This window comes from Ranitomeya imitator, chromosome 2 (genome assembly GCF_032444005.1).
Source record: "Ranitomeya imitator isolate aRanImi1 chromosome 2, aRanImi1.pri, whole genome shotgun sequence".
NCBI classification, from domain to species: domain Eukaryota; kingdom Metazoa; phylum Chordata; class Amphibia; order Anura; family Dendrobatidae; genus Ranitomeya; species Ranitomeya imitator.
In genome coordinates, this window is record NC_091283.1 from 145,921,375 (window position 1) to 145,948,849 (window position 27,475).

General features: G+C 41.0%; 1 protein-coding gene across 3 annotated transcripts in view; it reads right to left on the reverse strand.

Annotated features, from left to right (window-relative positions):
• Positions 1-7,945: 7,945 nt before the first annotated feature.
• The window catches only part of LOC138667251 (G-protein coupled receptor 83-like), a 154,596-nt gene continuing 135,066 nt past the window's right edge, over positions 7,946-27,475 (reverse strand). The window contains exons 3-5 of one of the 3 annotated variants that reach the window (XM_069755510.1): positions 18,443-18,576; positions 14,465-14,994; positions 7,946-9,558 (exon numbers count right to left, since the gene is read on the reverse strand). In XM_069755510.1, coding sequence (XP_069611611.1) covers positions 9,518-9,558; positions 14,465-14,994; positions 18,443-18,576 — 705 coding nt within the window. In that variant the 3' untranslated portion in view covers positions 7,946-9,517. Of the gene's footprint in view, positions 9,559-10,848; positions 11,263-14,291; positions 14,995-18,442; positions 18,577-27,475 lie in introns of those variants that run through there. The other 2 variants (XM_069755511.1, XM_069755509.1) reach the window with 2 other exon arrangements.

The following is a 27,475-nucleotide window of genomic DNA, read 5'->3' on the forward strand; positions in this document are numbered from 1 at the left end:
GTGACTCCCTGACAAGTTCCCCTAGTGAAAGACAGGTGAAACTGTACAATATTGTGGTCGCTATTTCCAAGATGCCCGACCACCTGCAGATTTGTTATTCTGTCAGGTCTATTAGATAGTATTAGGTCTAAAAGTGCTGCTCCTCTGGTTGGATTCTGCACCAATTGTGAAAGATAATTTTTCTTGGTTATTAGCAGAAACCTGTTGCCTTTATGGGTTTCACAGGTTTCTGTTTCCCAGTTAATATCCGGGTAGTTAAAGTCCCCCATAACCAGGACCTCATTATGGGTTGCAGCTTCATCTATCTGCTTTAGAAGTAGACTTTCCATGGTTTCTGTTATATTTGGGGGTTTGTAACAGACCCCAATGAGAATTTTGTTACCATTTTTCCCTCCATGAATTTCGACCCATATGGACTCGACATCCTCATTTCCTTCGCTAATATCCTCCCTTAAAGTGGACTTTAGACAAGACTTTACATAGAGACAAACCCCTCCTCCTCTCCGATTTTTACGATCCTTTCTAAACAGACTGTAACCCTGTAAGTTAACTGCCCAGTCATAGCTTTCATCTAACCATGTCTCGGTTATTCCCACTATGTCAAAGTTACCTGTAGATATTTCTGCTTCTAGTTCTTCCATCTTGTTTGTCAGGCTTCTGGCGTTTGCGAGCATGCAGTTTAGAGGATTTTGTTTTGTTCCAATCTCCTCGCTGTGGATTGTTTTAGAAATGTTCTTACCTCCCTTCTGAGTATGTTTTCCTGGGTCTTCTTTGTTCAAGTCTAATGTTTTTCTTCCCGTCCCCTCTTCTTCTAGTTTAACGCCCTCCTGATGAGTGTAGCGAGTCTTCTGGCGAATGTGTGTTTCCCAGGTTTGTTGAGGTGTAGTCCGTCTCTGGCGAGGAGTCCATCGTACCAGTAATTCACACCGTGGTCCAGGAATCCGAATCCTTGTTGTCTGCACCATCGTCTTAGCCAGTTGTTTGCATCAAGGATCCTGTTCCATCTCCTGGTGCCATGCCCATCTACTGTTATGTACTAGTACGGCGCACCGATCGTGCGGCCTCACGCTGAGCGTGGCGGTGATCTGGTGCAGGTGTCAGCTGTATGTGACAGCTGACACCCCGCAGCAACACCCAAGAATGGTGCTAGCACCAATCGCTGGCATTTAACTCCTCTGATGCCGCTGTCAGTAGTAACAGCGACATAGAGGGGCATTACGCAGGGAGGGGGCTCCTTGCGCGCTTCCATCAGGACAACGCAATGTGATCGCATTGTCCTGATGGTCTTCATGGAGACCCCCGACAGAAAGATGGCCGCAGGGTCTTTCAGGGAAGGTGGCGTGTCAGTGCCTTCTCAGAGCAGGACCTGAGATGCCTCCTCCCTGCCTGTCAGATCCCGGTCTAATGCTCTGAAGTGCAGATCCATTGCAGAACATCAGATCAGCGATCTTATGTTAAACAGTAATGTTCCATAGTAGGACAATGTAAAAAAGTTTAAAAAAATATTACAAAGTGTAAAAATATTTTTTTTAAAACTCCCCAAATAAAGAAAAAAAAGAAAAAAAATATTTTTCCAATAAATACATTTATTTCTGCATGTAAAAAAATAAACAATAAAGGTACACATATTTGGTATTGCCGCATCCATATCGACCCGCTGTATAAAACTGTTCCACTAAATAACCGCTTCAATGAACACCGTAAAAAGAATAAATAAAAAATGAGGCAAAAAACAATGCTTTATCATCATACCACCGAAGAAAAAGTGCAATAAAACGTGATAAAAAAATAATCTAAACTTAGTACCGCTGTACACATTATCTTGTCCCTCAAAAATCAAGCCATCATAAAGCTCTTTCAGCAGAAAAATGAAAAAGATAGCTCTCAGAATAAAGCGATGCAAAAATAATTATTTTTTAATAGTTTTTATTGTGTAAAAGTGCCAAAACATAAAAAATATATAAACTGAGTATTGTTACTGACCCAAAGAATAAAACTTCCTTACCAATTTTACCACATGCAGAACGATAAAAGAAAAAAAAAAGCAATTCCTGAATTGCTGTTTTTTTGTTCATTCTGTCTCGCAAAAATCGGAATAGAAAGTGATCAAAAAATGTCATGTGCCCAAACATGGTACCAATAAAAACGTCAGCCAAAACTAGTTTTCGCAATAAAAATCGTTTTTAGTGTGTGACAGCAGCAAAACATAAAATCCCGATATAAATGTGGTATCGCTGTAACTGCACCGATCCAAAGAAGAAAGTTGCCTAATCACTTATACCGCACAAGAAATGACATAAAAATAAATAAAGCCAATTCTTCACATGCTGTTGATCTTTTTTCATTCTTCCTCCCAAAGTTCGCAGTAAGGCTCGGTGCACATTTATCCTGTGCTCTGCGCTGAGCGCTTACACCGGGGTTTCTGTGTACATTTCTGAAATACGTGATTCAGACAGAACCTCCGGCGGAAGATTCCCTATAATGAGGCAGATGGATGCACTGTTGGCGCCATAATACCTGTGATCCAGTGGTGTCCATCTTTTTAGGATTGCATAAAAGTGTCGTTGGCCACAGTTTTGTGCACTTCTGAAAAGAAGGACAGAGGCCAGATGGAAAAAGCTGGCCAGTCGGAAAGTCCCCGGGCTGAGAATGGCTGACACCCTATACTGCCTGATCACCCTAGAACTCCAGGTCCCAGGTGCGTACTTCCACCCGATGCATTTGGTGGACACCTACACGTATTCATTCACACACAGGTCTGGACCTGAACGTTTATTTCCACGCATGCATTTGCCAAAGATGGTGATCTCTTTGAGGAAGAGGCAACAGAGGCGTCCCCCCTGTATCACCAAATTCATACCCTTGCTATATACAGAGGGAACCACCACCTTCCCCTGATACCTCCTCATGAGAGGACTCCGAGACTCAGGGTTTACTTGTGGTAGCACTTTAGCTGCCACCTCTGGAGAAGAAGGGGTAGGTTTGAGAAGGACTGTAAAGATCGAAGCTCCCAGGTAACAGTACTTACAAGACTGGTCCTAACTAACTACTTCCCTAGACCGCCAATCTATGACCGAATTGTGACTCTTCAGCCAGGGAAGGCCTAAGACGATGGGAGTTGGCATACCCTCTGAGACGTAGCACTACAGGGACTCTTCATGAAGAGTCCCTATATGCAGGTTAATATTATCTACGACTTTGGTCACACTCCCCTCGATGAGAGGAACAGAGTCAATTGCCTGAACGGTAATGGGTTTTGCCAGCATCCTACTGCTCAGACCATGGGTCTGAACAAAGCGAGAAGCCACCAAATTGACTACAGCTCCACTATCCTCAAGAACTGGTATAGTCTCATTTTCCCTACCAACCACCACTTCAGCCGGAATGGCACACTGAGAAGGTGGCAGAAATGTACACACCCTGGTCGTCTCCCTCCACATGACCAGGGAAATGTGAGCTGGGCAGACAATGATGTAATGATCAGTCTGACCAGCGAAAAAACATGCCACTGTCCCATGGCGAACCGCAGGCAACCTAGTTTGAGCGGAGGCTCCTCTTAATGTGTCCTCCTCCCTAGAAAGAACAACAGGAAGAAGATTTGGTGTATGTCCCTCCCAGAGATGTCTATCCATTCGGATAGCAAGGGTCATGGTGGCCTCTAATGACCCAGGAGAAGCATACTGCACCAGAGTATCCTGAAGCCCAGATGACCCTGACAGAAATGGCTCCTAAGGGCAGGGTTATTCCACTGCTTGATTTTATGGAGTCTAGACTCAGCAATGGAGACATCGTCAGGATCCCCATACACCAGCGCCCATGCCGTGAAAAACTCATCCACCGACCGCAATGATTGGTGAATCGGTTGGCAGGGAGAAGGCCTAGGATTGGGGATCACCCTTGAGAAGAGAGAATATAATCTCCACACGCTGTTATTCTCTCCCTGAAGAATGAAGGTGAAGCCTGAAATAAAATTTACAGGCTTCTTTGAAGACTACAAATTTATCTCTTCCTCACCAAAATCTGTCAGGAAGAGATATTTTGGGTTCCGGTTGAGCCAGGACTTGAGTCGAGACCAAGAACCCCGTCACCTGCTGAAGCTGCAGCATCACCTGAGTCCGCAACTTGGTAACCTCATTCATGAGGGTCTGGATCAGGCAAGCAAACACCTCAGCCTGAGCCATGGGTTCACCGGAAAAAAGTATGGGTCAGTGATAATGTCACGACTCACGAATGACACAGTTAAGTCCAGCGGACAACACAATATATTCCAACAACGGGATGGAATGGGGTGAGAAAGGCCCTAATTGTAGGGAACGAGGGATGAGAACACCTCCTGAACTCCAATCTGTGCCTATCCCTAAACTCCCATAACGCCCTAAGCGGGTGCTTCGCTCCGCCACCTTCTTGTGCCTAGTCCCTGATTGTCACCTTACTATTCCCTGGCAAGTGCAATAACCCTTGCTGGCCTGAAAGGAAAAAAGCTACATTTAAATTATAGCAGAACCAGAGCTGCCACTAATCTAAAAATGAATTGTGACAGGGAGGTGCTGTACCTGCATAGTTATGCAACTGTGAATTTATTGATCTATGTTATACTCCAGTAACAGCAGTAACCGGTACCTGATTTCTCCTGCCCAAACCACAAGAGGTCACATCAGGATGATGCAGCCCCTGACAACAACACTATCAGCTTGAGTCAATGTTCTGCTGAGTCCACTTTATCCACCGCCATAACACTTAATGTCATACATAATGAAATTTGCATTTCGTTAATGATGTCTGCTTCTCTTCTTCCATCTAGTCCCCTAACCTACATGGGGGGTAACAAACATACTACATAGAACAACGTCCTCCAGTGTATTTATTGGAGGAGATGAACAGTTATCCTTTGTACTCAGATGACATAGTAAGGAAGGAGATAGAGGACATAATTCTAACTCAAAGCTATGTTGTTCACTTTGTGAGCAATGGTGGTAGAGACAACTAAAGTAGTATTAGCACTCTGAGTCAGGACAAATATAGAGATTGGATAAAAACCATAAACCAACTAGCGCTTTGGGAAGAACACAAAATAGGAAGGATTTTATTGCTTTTGTATGTCTTAATGTCATATTGCGCTTGTGGTAGAATTTACATTGACGTTTGCTTAACATTCAGTTCATTCCATATGGTAAGGTATAAGTATAACCAACAATGCAGTCAAAAAGCAAGAAAATATGCGGCACTCACCCGAAGATAGCTGTGAAGTTCGTGAGCTTTATTGGAGAAAATATATGTAAAATACAGTCATGGCCAAAAGTATTGACACCCCTGCAATTCTGTCAGATAATACTAATTTTCTTCCTGAAAATGATTGCAAACACAAATTTTTTGGCATTATTATCTTCATTTAATTTGTCTTAAATGAAAAACCACAAAAGAGAATGAAGCAAAAAGCAAAACATTGATCATTTCACACAAAACTCCAAAAATGGGCCAGACAAAAGTATTGGCACCCTCAGCCTAATACTTGGTTGCACAACCTTTAGCCAAAATAACTGCGACCACCTGCTTCCGGTAACCATCAATGAGTTTCTTACAATGCTCTGCTGGAATTTTAGACCATTCTTCTTTGGCAAACTACTCCAGGTCCCTGATATTTGAAGGGTGCCTTCTCCAAACTGCCATTTTTAGATCTCTCCACAGGTGTTCTATGGGATTCAGGTCTGGACTCATTGCTGGCCACCTTAGAAGTCTCCAGCGCTTTCTCTCAAACCATTTTCTAGTGCTTTTTGAAGTGTGTTTTGGGTCATTGTCCTGCTGGAAGACCCATGACCTCTGAGGGAGACCCAGCTTTCTCACACTGGGCCCTACATTATGCTGCAAAATTTGTTGGTAGTCTTCAGACTTCATAATGCCATGCACACGGTCAAGCAGTCCAGTGCCAGAGACAGCAAAGCAACCCCAAAACATCAGGGAACCTCCGCCATGTTTGACTGTAGGGACCGTGTTCTCTTCTTTGAATGCCTCTTTTTTCTCCTGTAAACTCTATGTTGATGCCTTTGCCCAAAAAGCTCTACTTTTGTCTCATCTGACCAGAGAACATTCTTCCAAAACATTTTAGGCTTTTTCAGGTAAGTTTTGGCAAACTCCAGAATGGCTTTTTTATGTCTCGGGGTAAGAAGTGGGGTCTTCCTGGGTCTCCTACCATACAGTCCCTTTTCATTCAGACGCCGACGGATAGTACGGGTTGACACTGTTGTACCCTCAGACTGCAGGGCAGCTTGAACTTGTTTGGATGTTAGTCGAGGTTCTTTATCCAACATCTGCACAATCTTGCGTTGAAATCTCTTGTCAATTTTTCTTTTTCGTCCACATCTAGGGAGGTTAGCCACAGTGCCATGGGCTTTAAACTTCTTGATGACGCTACGCATGGTAGACACAGGAACATTCAGGTCTTTGGAGATGAACTTGTAGCCTTTAGATTGCTCATGCTTCCTCACAATTTGGTTTCTCAAGTCCTCAGACAGTTCTTTGGTCTTCTTTCTTTTCTCCACACTCAATGTGGTACACACAAGGACACAGGACAGAGGTTGAGTCAACTTTAATCCATGTCAACTGGTTGCAAGTGTGATTTAGTCATTGCCAACACCTGTTAGGTGCCACAGGTAAGTTACAGGTGCTGTTAATTACACAAATTAGAGAAGCATCACATGATTTTTCGAACAGTGCCAATACTTTTGTCCACCCCTTTTTTATGTTTGGTGTGGAATTATATCCAACTTGGCTTTAGGACAATTCTTTTTGTGTTTTTTAATTTAAGACAAATGAAATGACGATAATAACACCAAATAATTTGTGTTTGCAATCATTTTCAGGAAGAAAATGAGTATTATCTGACAGACTTGCAGGGGTGTCAATACTTTTGGTCATGACTGTACATCCGTCAGGACATCAGGTGTACAGGAGGGTGCGGTATTGTCCGTACTCCAATACCGCACCTTCCTGTACACCTGATGTCCTGACGGATGTATTTTACATATATTTTCTCCAATAAAGCTCACGAACTTCACAGCTATCTTCGGGTGAGTGCCGCATATTTTCTTGCTTTTTGACTGCATTGTGGACTATTTTCGACATTTTTATGCAGAGCACCACGTACCCACAGCTTTCGTGACACCTGCTACTTGATTTGTCTGCTATTCAGTCCTGCTTAGTAGAATCCGTATCTCTCTAGTGCCGTTCTGTTCCTTATATTCATAAGTATAACCAATGAGCCTCCCGCACATATCCACGATACCAACATATGAGTGTGATCAATGTAATGGGGCTATGTATCCACTGTTGGGAAAAGCTGTATTGCACTATGCTGAATATTACTCGATATGCATGGATAAAATATTATATAAAAATAATAGTTTGCATGTGTTAGATTGTAAGGCATCTAATGTGGAAATTAGTTTTATAGAATTGCACAAAATGGTTTGGTTTTCTGCATTGTATTCGATGTATCATGTATTTGTTGTTATGTGGTATTTTATATACTTAGCACTTTAAGACACACTGGGTAAGGACCTTAGCGGGCTCTGGAGCAGGAGAGGAGTTTAGCTAAAAAAAGCCTACCACTACCACTTGAATTATTTAAATGTGTATTCGGGCGTGTAGTGTAGTGTGAGTATTAATATACTCGTCTACCGCTGCTCTCTCCGGTGTTCTGCTCTTCTCAGTGACATCACTGCACGTAGCGCAATGTGACCCAAAGGAGTCTGCAGAGCTTTGACGTCAGCTAGAAGAGGAGCAGAACGGCGCTGGACATGGGAGCGAGTGGTGGTAGGGCAGAATATTAACACACTCAAACTATATGACATGCACATATGCACATTTAAACAATAAAAATGTTAGTTAGAGGCTTCTTTAATAAAAGGGGAGATGAAAGAGAGAGCTCAGAGTAGGCCATAGTTTGTTTCCAATAAATTTTATTTGGGTACATTTTACAATATCAAGGTAGGGGAAAACGTTATATGCGACAATATAAAATGAGTTGAAATTCAAAATATATAATATTATTGGAGTATGTCAAATAATACCATAGAAACTGTATGAAGAATAATAACAAAAATTTAGACAGGATGGTGGGGAAAAAGGGAAAATGAAAAAAAGGGAGGGTGAACTTGGATATGGTAGGACAAGGGAGAAATTAGGGATAAAACAAGGGAAAGAAGGGGGAACAGGACAAAACAATAGTTCACTGAGAGTGGTGACACGGTAAAGAGCAACAATCTTAAAAGATTACTCCTTGACCTATCCATTGGCTATGGAGTCATATCAGTCAGTTGTAAAGGACTCTGCATGTGGAGAAAACCTGAATTCCATAATTCCCATTTAGGTTTATACTTTATAAGGGAGTTGTTGTTGAAGGCAAAAAACAATTTGAAGGTGTTGTGGGAAGCTAATCTGTCTATTAGCATATTGAGACTGGGAATGGTATAGGTTTTCCACTTGGCACCTATAAGCAATTTGGCAACTGTGAAAATATGAAAGGAGATTAATTTAATATCTTAAGGAAGAGAGTCAGAGTCTAGGGACAAAAGAGAGTTGAGAAAGCATAATTAATTTGTATTTCCCTATTTTAAAAATAAGATCATAAACCTCCTTCCAAAATTTTGGGACACAACACAAAAAAAAGTGCATTATATTACTTTTATATCCACATCCTTTCCAACATGTGTCTGGATAAGACGAGAAAGCTGAGTTGAGTCTAGTAGGGGTAAGATGCCATCTTGCAAGAATTTTAAAATAGTTTTCCTGAATATTGGAGTTGATATTGTTTTTATACATTAATTTAAAGGTTTATTGCCAAGCTTTATTAGAAACATTTTTTTGACATCTTGTTCCCTTTTGAATATGTGATTTTGCTCGACAAATAGGCCACATAGTTTGTGAGGAGAGCGGAACAGTAAAAATAACAAAAAGAAACCCAGGTTTTTATATTGGTAGAATAAAAGAGACCGGAGTGAAACGGGAGACGATACAGCATGGATAGATGAAGATCCTGCTACCCCCAGAATGGATAAGGAGAGAAGGTGGACAAGTTAGGGGAGTACAGAGCCAAAGGTACTGCGATGGAAGCAGGGGTAATAAAAGCGCATTATATTTTTTCAGTCTGGAGTCGCTTTTATCCTGGTGTAACTAAGGCTTTCCGACATGAGTGCCATCAAAAGGTATAAGTCCTCCTGTATGTAAGAGATTGCTTTTCACTGACGTTTTGGGGTGCTGTAACAGATCCCGGCTAATGCGTCCCTTACATCATGACTATGAAGCTACCTGCCTGACACGCTGTATTTATGATTTTCAATAGCAGATGCAATCTTCATATTGGCATGTCCATGTGTTATAAGTACGCTGAAATCTTCTTATAAGCATATTTTACTTCTTGAAGAAGCTCCTTGAGGTTTTTTTGCTGCTTTTGTTTTGCTCTTTAAACGGAGCTAACATGCAACATTATTATTTTTATTTTTTTTTTGCTTCACTGGAAATCTTATCTGGACCGGAATAAAAATGATCCCATTGGCATTAATTCTGCAAAGTAAAGGAAGAAAATTAGGTTTAAGCAAATTAAATGAACTCTGCCCGGAAAAAGCACTTTATAGAACAATTTTAGAAACCTTCATACGATTAAAAACATGTGGAAAGAGGGAGTCTCCTGAGTTTCAAAGGCCAAACACAAGAATTAGATGTCGGTTTCACTTAACTTATGGCAGATCTATGCACACAAAGGCCATATGATGGGACATGGAATAATGGCAACTACATCATCTGGAGTGCTAACCACCGTGTCTCACCATATGGCTCCTCATACGTTACTGGAATACCACAATAGATTATATTATACAGCAACATGACATTCAATACAACCTGGAAAGTTTGGAGTAAAAGTCACACAACAGGACCCCACTGCTATACTGTACGTGAAAAATGACAACAATACATAAATGGGAGGTTACACAAAGCTGTATGAACTCTAAGCTACTATATAGTTCCATAGCTTTTTAACAGAATGGAGAAAATCACGTTAAGTGGGCGGCGCTGCGGAAAGTGAGAAGCCTTGGAGTTTCAGATAAGGTTTTCATTAGTACCAACACGTTTTGGCTCCTTTCTCAAGATTAAGGTCTTTTCATCTTGAGAAAGATGCCAGTCTGGCACCAAAACATGTTGGTAATAACAAAAACCTTATTTGAAGCTCCAAGGCTTCTCATTTGTGGCAGCGCAGCCCACTTAACGTGATTCTCTCCATTCTAGTAAATACATATCTGGAAGGTATCTTGTCCAGCCACAGGGCAGCAGCAGCGGATATTCATGCTTAAACAGGTGTTGTAGTTTCACGCAACATCACCAGGTGAGGGCATCCACCCTCCCAGTAGTGTTTTTTTCAAATGATAATGCCCTATTGTGTGTTCTTTTGCCCCTCTCTAGAGTTCTTCATAGTTCCATAGCTGACACTCAAAATAATGTTTCTACAAACATCAAGAAGAGAATCAACTTGACATTTTGTTGGTTTTGTATTGAAAAACCAGGTGAACCTTTTTGACACCTTAAAATAGGTTTCCACTACATTTTAACTAAAGCTATTTAGACTAATAAGCATAATAAAAAAAAATTAAAAAAAGTACTCACCTTCGCTACTCAACCCTTGCAGCTGAATCTGTCCCTGGACTGCCAGCATCGAGTTCTGACAGGGGCATCACATGACGGCAGTGATTAACCCTGCTGTGGAACCATGGAAAAAAAATCACTGCTTTGGTACCATGGGGTCTATATGATCCCAGGCTAAAATTATCATATTTCATTAAAAAGAACATGCTGGCTGTTCAGAGTAATCAAGTTTTATTCTGTCATCATTTCAGAACAGAGTTATGAAATCAAATGCAACTTTGAAGTGATTTATTTGTCATCATCAAACACAAACTGAAATTTATACCAAAATGCCTTACTAATAACTGAAAGTATTCAAATTCAATAAAAAAAATCACAATAACTGCAACTGTGTGGATTTTAGTAAAAACATAATGATAACGAATGATCTGGCAATAAATGTAGCCCTTGCATTCACTGCACGTCATAGCGCCATGTTCTTCTCAAATTAACTTCTTGCAGTCATTGCAAACAAATCTCGTCTTTTTGTCCTTCGATCGAGGACAAACATAGCACCATTTGCGCTGTCCTGTAACACTGCTGGTGTCACTTGGAGCTAGCCATTGTTCATTTACAATTATATTGCAAAACCTGTGAATAAACAGAAAATATAAATAAAAAAAGTCAGACAATAAAGGTCTATGGGGTCAGGAGAGTCCCAAACACAGAATATTGAAAATAACTTTGAAACAAAATTGAAAAAAAAAATCTAAATATCATCAACATAAGCAGAAATATTTACTTGATAATACATTGAAGGTCAATGTCTGAGATTGACCAGTTTTAGAAATATTTCAATTTATTCAGCGCTGGGATCTATATGACCCCATGGTTCCACAACAGGGTTAAGGACCACAAAGGTCAGAAACGCGCTGCCTTATCTTTTTATGGTTTCCCTCTATACCTCATGAAGTACAGCTGTGTGAACTCTTGTTGATTTTATCTTTATTGGAATAAAAACCTTTCATATGGATAAATCGAGTGCTGTTCTTTTCCTGGACTTATCACATGTGGCTGCAGCCAATCAGTGGCCTCTTTGTGGCTGCAGCGTTCGGATGGAATGAGGACTCGGCTGCAGCCACTCAGCGGCCACTGGCTCATTGCCAAAAATGCTAATAAAAGCACAATTTAAAGAAATATTGATAAATATAATTCATGTACAAGACTCTTAAAATTAAAAGTTTTTTGTAGCAACAGATCTCTGCAATTTAGTGAGTCTATACACAGCATTGTTGATTAGGTTTATTTATCTTCTAGTAGCTGCAATGGGTGTGTGAATATACCAATGAGCCATAACATTTAAGGTCCACTTTGAGCCATGGACCCTACCAGACCTGTCTTGTATTATTGGGCTACAACATGTTAATAGCAGTTCCTTTAATCCCTGAAAATTGTGAGATGAGGACTCCATGGATATGACATTTTTTAGCACATCCAAAAAATGTGCAAATTAATTGAGAAATTTGATTGTCAAGTTGATACCTTGATATCTGTCATGTTCCTAAACATGTGGGAACAGAGCAGACAGATCTGTCTCACACTCCCCAAAAACATAAATAAGTATTAATAAGCACCCATGACTCTGTTGCCTGTTTACCAGCTGACCTTTTCTTGATCATTTTTAGGATTTACCATAACCATTGTATACTGGCATTTTGGAGATGCTCTGACACAGTTATCAATTCATCACAATTTAGCCCTTGCCAAAATCGCTTAGATTCTTATCATGCTTCAAATACATCAATATTATTAACTAATCCTGGTTTTAATAATATGGTTGGTAGATGTGTAAACAGTGTATTGTAGCAGGACATTTACTGAATATTCTGTTAATTTAGTGTGTAAAGAGCCTGGAAAATGATTGAGTTCCTGCCAATTGAGTTGAAAGAGAAGATTCCATTTTGTTTGTCAGCAATGTCCATGGGTTAGGCAATCTGAAAATCTTCATTAGTTGTCACTTACAAGGGCTTTTAAGAAAGGTGATCTTTACCTACATAAGGTTTTCATGTATGGATAGAATTATATCATGTTTCGCTCTAGTGCTGTATCAGATTTTTTTAAAAATTATTGTCAACCATTTAACTAATAGCATTGTTACCTGCTAAAAGGGAATCTGTCAGTAGGATCAATCCTATAAGCCCTCTATATGGGCATGGAGGTCAAATGAAATTGAACAAAATTACATCTTGATATCTGTGGTCCGATGTTGTGAATTCTGTGGCAGAGCTCCCTCCTGTGGTCACAAGTGGTACTTCGGCTGATTCTCTCTGTGAGCTTCTGTTGGTGGAGGGAAGTGGTACTGCGGCTTCTGAGTTTCCTCCCTCAGGTGATCTGGTGAGGTCGTTAGGTGCTTCTCTACTTAACTCCACCTAATGCTTTGATCCTGGCTTCCTGTCAATGTTCCAGTGTTGGACTTGCTTTTCCCTGGATCATTCCTGTGGCCTGCTGCTCTGCATACTAAGTTCTTCTTTGCTATTTGTTTGCTATTTTTTCTGTCCAGCTTGTCTAATTTGTTGCTGGAAGCTCTGGGACGCAAAGGGTGTACCTCCGTGCCGTTAGTTCGGTACGGAGGGTCTTTTTGCCCCCTTTGCGTGGTGTTCTTTAGGGTTTTGTGTAGACCGCAAAGTTACCTTTTCTATCCTCGATCTGTTAAGAAAGTCGGCCTCATTTTGCTGAATCTATTTCATCTCTACGTTTGTCTTTTCATCTTAACTCACAGTCATTATATGTGGGGGGCTGCCTTTTCCTTTGGGGTATTTCTCTGAGGCAAGGTAGGCTTATTTTCTATCTTCAGGCTAGTTAGTTTCTCAGGCTGTGCCGAGTTGCATAGGCAGAGTTAGGCGCAATCCACGGCTGCCTCTAGTGTTGTTTGGAGAGGATTAGGGATTGCGGTCTGCAGAGTTCCCACGTCTCAGAGCTCGTTCTATGATTTTGGGTTATTGTCAGATCACTGTTTGTGCTCTGACCGCTATGTCCATTGTAGTACTGAATTGCTTTTCATAACAGTCCGATTTCTTATTCCAGAGAAATCCACATTTTTCTTAACCCATTATCTACCAATGTCCTTTTTTTTGGGACGTCTAATCTTTAGCTTCTAGCAGCTAAGATTTTAAAAATTTTTATAATCATGTCCGATTTTTTGTGTTGTGTTTGTAAAATGAATGTTTTCAAAATAGGAAATCATGTCATTGTCATTTTTTAATTGAATATTGGGACGCCCTTTTCTGAAAAATTTATACTTGTAAAAATTTTAATTTGGCGAGTAATGGATTAATATGTAAATATCTATGGGCGGGACATTTGATTTGCATGAGAATCAGCTTATTTTAAATGAAAGGGAAAATTACCAGTGTGAGACATGTAGCCCATTTCTATTCACATCCCTAAATTTCCTAATTGCGACATATTTCGGAGAAAACTTTTCCTTTGTCTGCGATACTACTTAAGTAGCTTGCATGTTCTAATAAAGAAGAAATCCTGAGTACACCATACAAGGCTGTGCTGTATTGATTTCCTGAGTGCTCATAGGAGGGTTGATCCTACCGACAGATTCTCTTTTAATATTTTATTTATTTTTGCCCTAGACAAATAACAGCGACAAAAAAATGTATCTAAGTGCTTTATATCGATATTTTCAGATAAATGATCAATATAATACTCAAAAGAACTGAGAATGGCATATTAAGACAAGATGCATATCTTCAGCTAACTGTGACAATTGGTTCCACACTAGAGATGTCGGTTCTACCTGAAGTAATGTTTGTGACAGATTCAGCAGGCTGAGAGCTGTTACCTTGTTTAAAGTTACAATTTTCTGTCCAGGCATGGCGAAATTGGGGTGAGAGGGACCGTAGAGCATGGCTTTGGGCTGCACTCCTCTTCCTGCATACACAAAGCAGTGCTTTAAGTTCTGAGCGGAAGCTCTCGTTCAGCCAGCAGTAGATGAAGGGATTGTAGCAGGTGCTGCTCATGGCAAACCAATGAAAAGCAAAGTATAAAGCATTGTTGCTGCTGATGACTTTGCTGGACATTAGAACAAGGTAGCAGTTTAATGGAAACCAACAAACCGCAAAGACCACAACAACCAACATCAACATCTTTAGAGTCATCTTTTTCTTTCGGCGATGGGCATAATACTGTTCCATGGTAATATCTCCTATGGCATTTCTCAGCCACAATTTCTTTGCCACCATGGTATAGGTGATTGAAATAACAATCAAGGGCAGTACATACAAAAGTACAAATGTAGCCAAGTCCAGATACTTCCAGAAAAGATCAGCTGGATATGGGAAACTGGGAAGACACACCATTCTTACTGTGTTTCTGGAAAAGAAGAGATTAAATGGTTAATAGGGAAAAATCGAAATGTACATTTGTGATTCCTCCACCTTTATCCCTTTTAAAGAGTACATTTCACCATATGTTTCATGTTAAACTGGACACACAATGTTATAGTAGCTGCACAGCAGAACAAAACATTTTTTGTTTTGTTTGGTTTTTATTCCTCCCCTCTAATAATACAGGAGGTTAGACCAGGAGATCAGGCAGTCTGTCATACATCGCACACACTGAGATATCTGCTCTAAGCTATGATGGGCATGCTCTTCTTTCCTCCTTATGATTCATCAGCACCATACAGGGAGAAATACTCACCTCCAGTGCAAACTATCTGATAACACCTACTTGGACTTAAAAAAAGTTAACTCATTATGTGCAAAATACTTTGGCTGCTACTATCTCTGTAACCGAAAGGAGAAAATGAAAAAAAAAAACATTTTATTCCACTCTGCAGCCAATATTACGTGCTGTGTCCAGTTCAACATGAAAACATAGCGAGAGTTTTAATTTAAATGATAAATACATTTTTTATATACATTGCATTACTTTATATTATAAAGGTTATATATACTAGATTCCTTGTTAGGGTGTCGATCCAGGGAACTAGTCTGATTGCCAAATATGGAGTCGGGAAGGAATTTTTTCCCCAATGTGGAGCTTACTGTTTGCCACATGGGTTTTTTTTGCCTTCCTCTGGATCAACATGTTAGGGCATGTTAGGTTAGGCTATGAGTTGAACTAGATGGACTTAAATTAGTCTTCCTTCAACCTTAAATACTATGTTACTATGTTATTATAATATGTCCTACAAATCTAATTCTATACTACAAAACCGATGGGAACCTAATTGGTTGATATCAGAAAACCGTTTCAAATATAGATGTGCCCACCATTGCCTATATGTGAATTTCGCTTTTCAAAGTACAAATTCAACACAATAACGCACCATGTTTGCAAAATCGGACTACCGTTACAGCCACTTGGTGCCTGATATAGACTCGTAAAGAGCAAACAACTCTCAAATATTGTGAAATTATTTTTTTTTCATCTTGAGAGATGAAGAAATAAGTAAGGAAGGATACATTTTATGTGCATTTTAACCACTAAAACGCACATCAAACATTTGCATTGCTAAAAACAATGCAAATCCATTTTCTCTCTTCTCCATTTACACTCTAGGCAATAGTAAAATTGGGGTGTCCCATTTGAGCAACCCTTAATATTCCCTGTAAGGCAATAATATAGTATGTAGACATTGTAAAGTTGTTACCGCTCTGTAAGCATGCAGTATGACCATCCATATGCAGTGAAATGCCTTACAGAATTGATAGCAAATAAAATAACTAAAGGGTATTCCAGTTTCAGCACATAAAGCTTACTCATTTTGTAAGCAAAAATTAAAGAGATAGTCAAAGGCAAAGTCAATTTCACTCTAATTCATTATCCATTTAGTGCCATAATCTAAACTATTTTCTAATGTATTTGCATTAAAAATTCCATAAACTTCCCTACCTGTTATTCCAATTTTGTTCACTACTTCCTTTCTGATGACGCTTTGTTTGAGAATCCTTATGCATGAAGCATTATCAGGGGGCAGATGCTGCGGTCACTGCTGAAGCCTCTACCCCCTCCCGGAAATGAAGCATCATCAGTGACGTTCATTTCAGGGGCAGGGCTAGTCCCTGCCCTGCACACTGTGCAATGTGCACTATCACAGTGTGCGCTCTGTTGTCAGCTCAGATCAGTAGTAATGAGCCAGGAACAAAGCGATGTCACAATACCCGGCGTGTAGGGAAAAGTGACGTCACTTTCAGAGCAACGCAGACAGCGCGCTGTCATTGTGTACCATCGCTCACTGCACAGCGAGCAGTGACAGCAGGGACTAGCCCATGCCATGTACGAACATCGCTAATGACTCTTCGTTTCAGGGAGGGGGCAAAGGCTGCAGCAGTGATTGCAGCCTCTGTCCCCTGACGATGCTTTATTTGAGTATCCCAGCATGCACTGGGGATTCTCAAATGAAGTATCATCAGAAAGAAAGTACGGAAAAAAATAGAATAGGGAACTTTCTTTTAATATAAGTATATTAGAAAATTGTTTAGATTATGGAACTAAATAGTTAAGGATTTAGAATGAAAATTATTTTGCCTTCCGACCAGTCTTTCAAACAACTTTGTCATGCTTTGTATATCAATTCCTACAGGCTTTCAATATCTTTATGAAATTTAATGAAAATCCAGGTTATTTTTTATCATTTCTTGAAAATGTATTCTGCTTTTAATAATCACAAATAGAGAGATCATTCCGATAACTATACTGTAATAAATGGGCACATGACCAGCCAGGTTGATTTTCACATTAAAAATAAATAATGCATGCAAGTTATTTTTAAATGAAAGATCTTGAAATTCATGAAGTATTATTCGACATAATATATTAGAAAATCACTGAACTTTTAACAATCAATATGCTACATTTACAGAAATCCTTTAATACCCTGTGAGGTAAGACATGGGCCATTTGTGCTCTTACCTAGTATATAATATTAAATACACAAATTGTCTCTTCAGAGAGGAAGAGGAATAGAACTCTAGTGCCAACTATTGGAAGTAGCAATCCTAAAAGTCCATATTGATCCTTTAACAAGCCTTGCAATATGACTTAGGATAGAAGCCAAACCAGAATCTCAATTTGCAGACACATGTTTGAGGGTGTTGCCTCTCATCAGAGCAAAGTAAGAGATCTAGTTTGGCTAGGTGAGAGACTTAACACTGGGATTTAAAGGGTAACCTTTCTCCTTGCAGACAGTGACAAGCCAGGTCTGCCTTTTCATTCTCCACAAGGGCAAATGTTACCCCTTAGATCATAGTTTAAGATTATATGCCATGGCATTGTTTATAAGAAACTAATGACCGCATTGTTAAAATACTTCTAAAATGAAATGAGAATAGCTTGTACATTTTACATTACACTTCAACCTTTATAAAGAAATGTCCACAGAGATCCGATTTTGTAATTATAACCTGTCATCAAGTTCTTAGTTCTGATATTGAAGCTGTCGTGAACAAACTTCATTTTATTTATAGGTAGAAAAGCCTCCTGGAAATAACTGCAAGCCCAGGTTCACATTATCAAAACAGAAATAATTTGTTTCTCCGAACACTTGATAGAACTTAATCGTTCCACCGACATTCCCTGTAGAACAAATGTTCCTGTTCATGTAAACGCTCCAATTATTCTAATGTAACATTTTCCTCTTCGATTTATTTATAGCCGAAATTGTATCGGAGCGTAATATTTATATATGGTCTTTGGAAATAGATGAGCAAAGTACGATGTTTCTCATAATGAGACCAGATCCAACAGCCACTCAATCAGCATTAAAATTAATTGTACTCTACTCAATGAAAAAATAATGGTGGAGCCATCTTACCCGATGTAAAACTGTTCTAATTTCTGGTACACCGCGTGGGGCAATGAGAATCCACTTGCCATGAACCAAATGACAATAATACTGATAATTCCTTTCACTGTGGACATTCTAGGCTTGAGCGGATGCATTATAACCTGCAAGAAAAGATACATTTTGCCATAATGAATCAGCCAAATACAAGTATTTTACATGTATTCCATTAGAGTCACCTTCATTTTTAAAATGATCTTTCTTATTCAGCTCCAATTTCATAGTCTTGTGTTCATTCACATTACATAAAGGGCTTCTTAGTAGTATTTCTCTCTCCACCTATGCTCCTCTTTTAGCTATTTTAGCGTTGAACACTAGGTTAATAATATGCATTCGTCACAAACTACTTTGCCCGTTCTTACATACATCACTTTTTTTTCGGTAACTACTTGATTATTTAGTTTATGTGATATAATGTGATCTCAACACATGGCAGCAGTCATTTTGTGCTTCAAAACACATAAGATATTAATGAACGCCATTAGGAATATTTAGATCAATTATATTTAAATTCCAACAACATTGGCAAGAGGAGATATGATGACGAATTTAACGGGGTTGTCCTCCAAACAAAGTACATTTTAATGAATAGATCTTGTAGTAATAATAATTTCTACTGACCATGGTGGACACAAAAGAGTATGCAGACAGTACAGTATGGGATCTCAACTGCTGGTTCAACCTATCCCACACTGTCCTGTCTCTCTTTTGCGTGCCCCGCTGGCCAAAAAAATTAATATTACTCCAAGATCTATTAAATAAAATGTATTTTATTCCTTGGGCAACCCAGTTCAGTTTCAGGAATGTCCTTTAAGTATATTAAAGTGGTTTACTGGGAAAAAGAAGTTTCCAAAAGGCTTGGATCTGTAAAAAATAACAAACCATTTAATACTTACCAATCAGCGCACACCTGGATCCAGCGCAGGCCACTCTGTGATGTGCACTGACACAGGAAGAGAAAACAATTGTTCCACCAGCAATAGGACCTGTTATTTTCATCAGAAAAGCATTTGATGAAAATAGTGAGATACTTTACACCTACCAACACTTTCGTGACATTTCATTGTAAAAAAAAAAATTACACTTTCCTGGGCAGACTTTCTCTAAGTCTTTGGAGAGTGTCTGTGGGATTTTTTGCCCAGTCACTCAGAAGAACATTTGTGAGGTCAGATTTTGTTAGTGGAGAAGAAGCCCCAGCTCAAGATCCACATGCACAAGAGGACTATGTGAATCCTAAACTCACGCATCAGCCTTGTAATCCCAAATGCTTCTTTGATATACAGGTGCTTCTCACAAAATTAGAATATCATCAAAAAGTAAATTTTTTCAGTTCTTCAATACAAAAAGTGAAACTCATCTATTATATAGAGTCATTACAAACAGAGTGATCTATTTCAAGTGTTTATTTCTGTTAATGTTGATGATTATGGCTTACAGCCAATGAAAACCCAAAAGTTATTATCTCTTTAAATTAGAATAATTAACAAAAAACACCTGCAAAGGTTTCCTAAGCATTTAAAAAGGTCTCTTAGTGTTAGGTGCCGGGATTCTTCCGCTGCGCGGGATGGATCCCAAGCCTTATCTGCCCCTGCGGTCTCCCATTCAGGCCCAGCTGGTGGGATTGTAGCTTAGCACAGACTTCAGCCCCAGCGTCTTGCACTGCTTTGTAGTGTTGATGCAGTTACTGCTGGCTCTCCAGCTAAGTCTATTTTAACCAGTGGTATACAGAGGTAGCCCTACCCTCTGAAGTCTAAGTCCAGAAATCATCTTACTGAGCATGTCCATGATGTGACGCCTTTTCATTGGTACTCGAATGCTGACTGCTCTTCTGATGTGGCAGCTCCAGATTGGCCCACAGGCGACGCTCCATCCATCTGGATGTGAGTGTTTGGGGTGGAGCCTAGTGCATAAAGGGCTTGCAACGCTGCACGTGGGCGTGCTAGCATCATAGGTGTATGTATGTGTGTGGATACACTACCACTCTGTTTGCACGTTTGTGTGCCACTCTTTACCTGTGACTGTGTGTCTAGCCAGGCAATGTAGAGTGGGAAATGCCCGCTTGGCTTAGCATCTGTCTCTGGTTGTGTGTGTGGTTAGCACAACTGAGTGGCAGAGCATGCCCAACCACTAGCCTAGACTTTCCTGGGAGAGTGATAGAGTTCCACACCTAGTTTGTCATTTCCCTCGACCTCTGTGGGTTTAACAGGGTATTGCACTTTAGTTATATTTTCTGTGCCACTCAGTGGTTAGCTGAGTTTGGTACTTATATTTTTTAGTGCTGCTCAGTGGTTAGCTGAGCTTGGCACTCTACGTCACCCTCATTCTGTGTGGTTTTATCGCAGTACGTTTTATCCATCATTATTCACATTAGCAGCAGTTATTCATCTCTGCACGGTGGACACAGGGTTGCAATTGCACTTTATAGTTTAATTTAATTTAGTGCAATCCACCAACCCTAACACTTAGTCTGTTTGAGTAAGCTCCACAATCATGGGGAAGACTTCTGACATGACAGATGTCCAGAAGGCAGTCATTGACACAGTCCACAAAGAGGGTAAGCCACAAAAGGTCATTGATAAAGAAGCTGGCTGTTCACAAAGTGCTGTATTCAAGCATGTTAAAGGAAAGTTGAGTGGAAGGAAAAAGTATGTGTAAGAATCGGGCTGCACTCAGATGTCGTCCGAGTGCAGTCCAGAAACTACTACTACTGTGACTAATGTGACAATGGCGGAGACGTAAAGGAACGAAGGGGTGGACCCACTGGACCATGACAATGATCCTCCCACGGGCGAGCTGACCAGATGGAACCGCCCCCTATACAGGGAGCGTTAGGGGCAGACCCGCGAGAGACTATCGCCACGGCAGCTGGAAGACAAGGTGAAGTAGTGGTACAAGAAAGAAACACAAATCCGGAAGATAACTGAGGACAGGCTGGAGAGAGAAGCAGGGACGGTGCTGAAGAAGCGGACTAGCAAGCAGGAGTACGTGGAGATAAACCAAGAAGCACAGGGTCAGGCAAATGAGACGCAGGACAATAGTGCGGCCAAGGTCAGTTGCAAGTACAAATGATCACAAGGCAAGGTTTGGAGGAAGAGGCGGACTAATAAGGCCAGCGCTGTGAGCACTTCTGGGTTGGAGTCCTCCAGGGAAAAGAGAGGAAAAGATAGAGCGGCAGGGAGACTCTCAGAGACATATGGGCACAGTGCTGAACCAAGCGTGCGCACGCAGCCGGCGAGAAGCAGAGTCCGGGAGCGCACGCAGATGAGAGGATGCCGGATGGGAATCCGCAGCAAAGGAGGCGCGCCGAGGCGCCGAAGACAGGTGAGTGCAAGAGGGAGCGGTGGAAGCGAAGATGTAACAGTATGGTAGAAAAAAAGTGCACAAACAACCAAGATAATAGCAGCTTTGAAAGGCCATTGGGGGAGATTCACAAGGAGTGGACTGCTGATTGCTTCAAGAGCCACCACACACAAAGATGTATCCAGGAGATGGGCTACAAGTGTCGCATTCCTTGTGTCAAACCACTCATAACCAATAGACAATGCCAGAAGCGTCTTACCTGGGCCAAGGAGAAAAAGAACTGGACTGTTGCTCAGTGGTCCAATGTGTTGCTTTCAGATGAAAGTAAATTTTGCATTTCATTTGGAAATCAAGGTCCCAGAGTCTGGAGGAAGAGTGGAGAGGCCACAATCCAAGCTGCTGGAGGTCTAGTGTGAAGTTTCCACAATCAGTGATGGTTTGGGGAGCCATGTCGTCTGCTGGTGATGCTTCATTGTGTTTTATCAAGACTAAAGTCAGCGCAGCCGTCTACCAGGAAATTATAGAGCACTTCATGCTTCCCTCTGCAAACAAGCTTTTTGGAGATGGAAATTTCATTCTCCAGCAGGACTTGGCACCTGTCAACACTTCCCATAGTACCAATACCTGGTTTAAAACAACAGTATCACTGTGCTTGATTGGCAGCAAACTTGCCCGACCTGGAATTGTCAAGTGTAAGATGAGACACCAGACCCAACAATGCAGATGAGTAGAAGGCTGCTATCAAAGCAACCTGGGCTAACATAATACCTCAGCAGTGCCACAGGCTGATCGCCTCAATGCCACGCCACATTGATGCAGTAATTGATGCAAAAGGAGCCACGACCAAGTATTGAGTGCATTTACTGAACATACATTTCAGTAGGCCAACATTTCAGATTTTAAAATCATTTTTCAAGCTGGTGTTATAAAGTATTCTAATTTACTGAGATAATGACTTTTGGTATTTCATTGGCTGTCAGCCATAATCATCAACATTAACAGAAATAAACACTTGAAATAGATCACTCTGTAATGACTCTATATAACATATGAGTTTCACTTTTTGAAGAACTGAAATAAATTAATTTTTGGATGATATTCCAATTTTGGAGAAGCACCTGTATATGTGTGAGTGTGTGTGTGTATATATGTACAGTATAATCTATACTGGTGCGAAACCGGCTAAATAAGATTAAAATAGATAAATCTCCGGGTCCAGATGGCATACACCCACGAGTACTAAGAGAACTAAGTAATGTAATAGATAAACCATTATTTCTTATTTTTAGTGACTCTATAGCGACAGGGTCTGTTCCGCAGGACTGGCGCATAGCAAATGTGGTGCCAATATTCAAAAAGGGCTCTAAAAGTGAACCTGGAAATTATAGGCCAGTAAGTCTAACCTCTATTGTTGGTAAAATATTTGAAGGGTTTCTGAGGGATGTTATTCTGGATTATCTCAATGAGAATAACTGTTTAACTCCATATCAGCATGGGTTTATGAGAAATCGCTCCTGTCAAACCAATCTAATCAGTTTTTATGAAGAGGTAAGCTATAGGCTAGACCACGGTGAGTCATTGGACGTGGTATATCTCGATTTTTCCAAAGCGTTTGATACCGTGCCGCACAAGAGGTTGGTACACAAAATGAGAATGCTTGGTCTGGGGGAAAATGTGTGTAAATGGGTTAGTAACTGGCTTAGTGATAGAAAGCAGAGGGTGGTTATAAATGGTATAGTCTCTAACTGGGTCGCTGTGACCAGTGGGGTACCGCAGGGGTCAGTATTGGGACCTGTTCTCTTCAACATATTCATTAATGATCTGGTAGAAGGTTTACACAGTAAAATATCGATATTTGCAGATGATACAAAACTATGTAAAGCAGTTAATACAAGAGAAGATAGTATTCTGCTACAGATGGATCTGGATAAGTTGGAAACTTGGGCTGAAAGGTGGCAGATGAGGTTTAACAATGATAAATGTAAGGTTATACACATGGGAAGAGGGAATCAATATCACCATTACACACTGAACGGGAAACCACTGGGTAAATCTGACAGGGAGAAGGACTTGGGGATCCTAGTTAATGATAAACTTACCTGGAGCAGCCAGTGCCAGGCAGCAGCTGCCAAGGCAAACAGGATCATGGGGTGCATTAAAAGAGGTCTGGATACACATGATGAGAGCATTATACTGCCTCTGTACAAATCCCTAGTTAGACCGCACATGGAGTACTGTGTCCAGTTTTGGGCACCGGTGCTCAGGAAGGATATAATGGAACTAGAGAGAGTACAAAGGAGGGCAACAAAATTAATAAAGGGGATGGGAGAACTACAATACCCAGATAGATTAGCGAAATTAGGATTATTTAGTCTAGATAAAAGACGACTGAGGGGCGATCTAATAACCATGTATAAGTATATAAGGGGATCTGTTTATACCAAGGAAGGTGACGGGCACAAGGGGGCATTCTTTGCGTCTGGAGGAGAGAAGGTTTTTCCACCAACATAGAAGAGGATTCTTTACTGTTAGGGCAGTGAGAATCTGGAATTGCTTGCCTGAGGAGGTGGTGATGGCGAACTCAGTCGAGGGGTTCAAGAGAGGCCTGGATGTCTTCCTGGAGCAGAACAATATTGTATCATACAATTATTAGGTTCTGTAGAAGGACGTAGATCTGGGTATTTATTATGATGGAATATAGGCTGAACTGGATGGACAAATGTCTTTTTTCGGCCTTACTAACTATGTTACTATGTTACTATGTTACTATATCACAAAAGTGAGTACAACCCTCGCATTTTTGTAAATATTTTATCATGTCATTTTAATACAATGTAAAGTAGTCAGTGTAAATTTGTGGGTGTGCCCTCTAACTCAACACACAGCCATGTCTAAACAGCTGGCAACAAAAGTGAGTACACCCGAGTCAAAATGGCCAAATTGTGCCCAATTAGCCATTTTCTCTCCCCGGTGTCATGTGACTCATTAGTGTTAAAATGTCTCAGGTGTGAATGGGGATCAGGTGTGTTAGATTTAGAGTTATATATAAACTTTACTCGTTGAACATATGGCTTATGAAAGGTCTCACTGGACTTTTGATAGTTTTCTATCTTTGAATGCCACCTGCTTTATTTTTATGCTATCTGTATATATGCAGCGCCCCAGAGTCCTAGTCGTTGCAGTAATGTCGCTCGGCCACTAAGGGGAGTGATGTTATGTCTGATTGCACTAAAGGAGTTCACCTGACCAGGTATCACAGTCACACATTACACTTCACACTCCGGCCAGCAAGGGGAGCAAAAGGCACTATGTATTAGGCCACTCCTCACACTGGTAAAACTGGGGGTTGGATAGGTAGTTAGGACAGAAAGCAGCCTGGGAGAGTCCAGGGAGGACCTGTCAGGGGTGGGTTCCTGGCAGGTACCTAGCAGAAGGACAGAACGTGATGGAGCCGCGCCTGCACTACCTTGCGGCGGCATCCTAAGAAAGGACACAAAGCAAAGGATATTGTGGAGAAGTGAGAAACGAGATCACAGCACAATAGAGAACCAGTAGGAGTCGTGCCCCGAGAACGGCAACATCCTACTGAGGCGCGCAGCCGGTGGCCAGGACGCCGAGGAAGTAACTGACTCCAAGCATTACTTCAAACAGAGACAGGACAGTTGATTATAAGTTGGCTGTCTACCTTAGATCACCTAAGAAGACATAGGGGGCAAACGTGAAGAGGGGCGCCTCTAGGGTCCCAGAATAGCTCCGAGCCTTCCCGTCAAACGGGTGCATCCTATCCAGATAAACTTGGGGGACGGAGAAGAGAAAGAGCGAATGCAAAAGTTGTGAGGACTATCCCGAATGCTCAGCAGGGAAGGACTACAACACACAGGCGCTAGTTGGTAGGCACTGATTTCCACCTGCAAAGGGAACTCTGGATGTGCCTTCGGACCGGCCGGACTCAGCCAGCCCGGTTAGCAGTGCTCTGGATTGCGGATCCCGAAGTCTTTAGTAAAAGGTAAAGAGACTGCAACCCTGTGTCCTCGTTATTACCCGCGCCTCACATCATTACCACCTACACTACTGTGAAGCCCTGGGGATATACTTCACCTGTGGGAAGGTATACCATCTAGCTGCCATAACACCACCCCAGTGGGCCCCAAGCAGCGTCGGTCACCCTGACCGAATACCACAGGTGGCGTCACGAAAACTTGGCCGACTTTCATCACTCTTTTCATTGGACGCCCCTTAGCAGGGTCACGGACCGGGTCCAGCCACCGTGACAACCCTAGAACCGAGACAGAGAGGACAGGTACCCCACTGCCCTGCATCTGGGGGCGCTCCATATACTGTATATATATGTATATATATATATATATATATATATACACACACAGTATGTGACTGTGTATAGTTTTTCTTGATAATGTGTATAGTATTTATATTTATAGTTTGATGTAATTCAGGCAAAACGTAGACATGGAAGTATATACCGTTTACATGATGTTTACACTATGGAGGAACACAGAATAAGTAACTGCTGCTGTTTGTGTACTATGCACAGTATATACATATACTATATACATCTTGGCATGCTAGCAATGAGGTTATTAATGGTTGTCTGAGATATTTTGCCATGTTGAATGCAATTGTGAAAAGCAAGTAATTAAGATCAACTGCAGTCCGTTCCCTTTGCAATTGCCATCCAATAACATCCACTTCAGACTTTGCAGCACGTTTAGGCAATGCAGGTTACTCCTGCTACATGAGAAAAATACATCCTGACATTGTCTTTTTGAAAAATAGCTCTTAGGATACTTTTGGAGGAATGACTGTACCACTGGCTCCATTACAGTGGGGAAAAAAGTATTTAGTCAGTCACCAATTGTGCAAGTTCTCCCACGTACAAAGATGAGAGGCCTGTAATTGACATCATGGGTAGACCACAACTATGAGAGTCAAAATGAGAAAACAAATCCAGAACACCACCTTGTCTGATTCACCTTGTCTGATTTGGCAAGATTTATTTTTCAAATTATGGTGGAAAATAAGTATTTTGTCACCTAAAAACATGCAAGATTTCTGACTCTCACAGACCTATAACTTCTTCTTTGAGAGGCTCCTCTGTCCTCCACTTATTACCTGCAGTAATGGCACCTGTTTGAACTTGTTATCAGTATAAAAGATATCTGTCCACAACCTTAAACAGTCTGACTCCAAACTCCACTATGGTGAAGACCAAAGAGCTGTCGAAGGACACCAGAAACAAAATTGTAGCCCTGCACCAGACTGGGAATACTGAATCTGCAATAGTCAAGCAACTTGGTGTGATGAAATCAACTGTGGGAGCAATAATGAGAAAATGGAAGACATACAAAGCCACTGATAATCTCCCTCAATCTGGGCCTCCACGCAAGATCTCACTCCGTGGGGTCAAAATAATCATAAGAACGGTGAGCAAAAATCCCAGAACTACACAGGAGGACCTAGTGGATGACCTGCATAGAGCTGGGACCACCATAACAAAGGCTACCATCAATAACACACTACACCGCCAGGGACTAAGATCCTGCAGTGCCAGATGTGTCCCCCTGCTTAAGCCAGTACATGTCTGGGCCCGTCTGAAGTTTGCTAGAGAGCATTTGGATTATCCAGAAGAGTATTGGGAGAATGTCATATGGTCTGATGAAACCAAAGTAGAACTGCTTGGTAGAA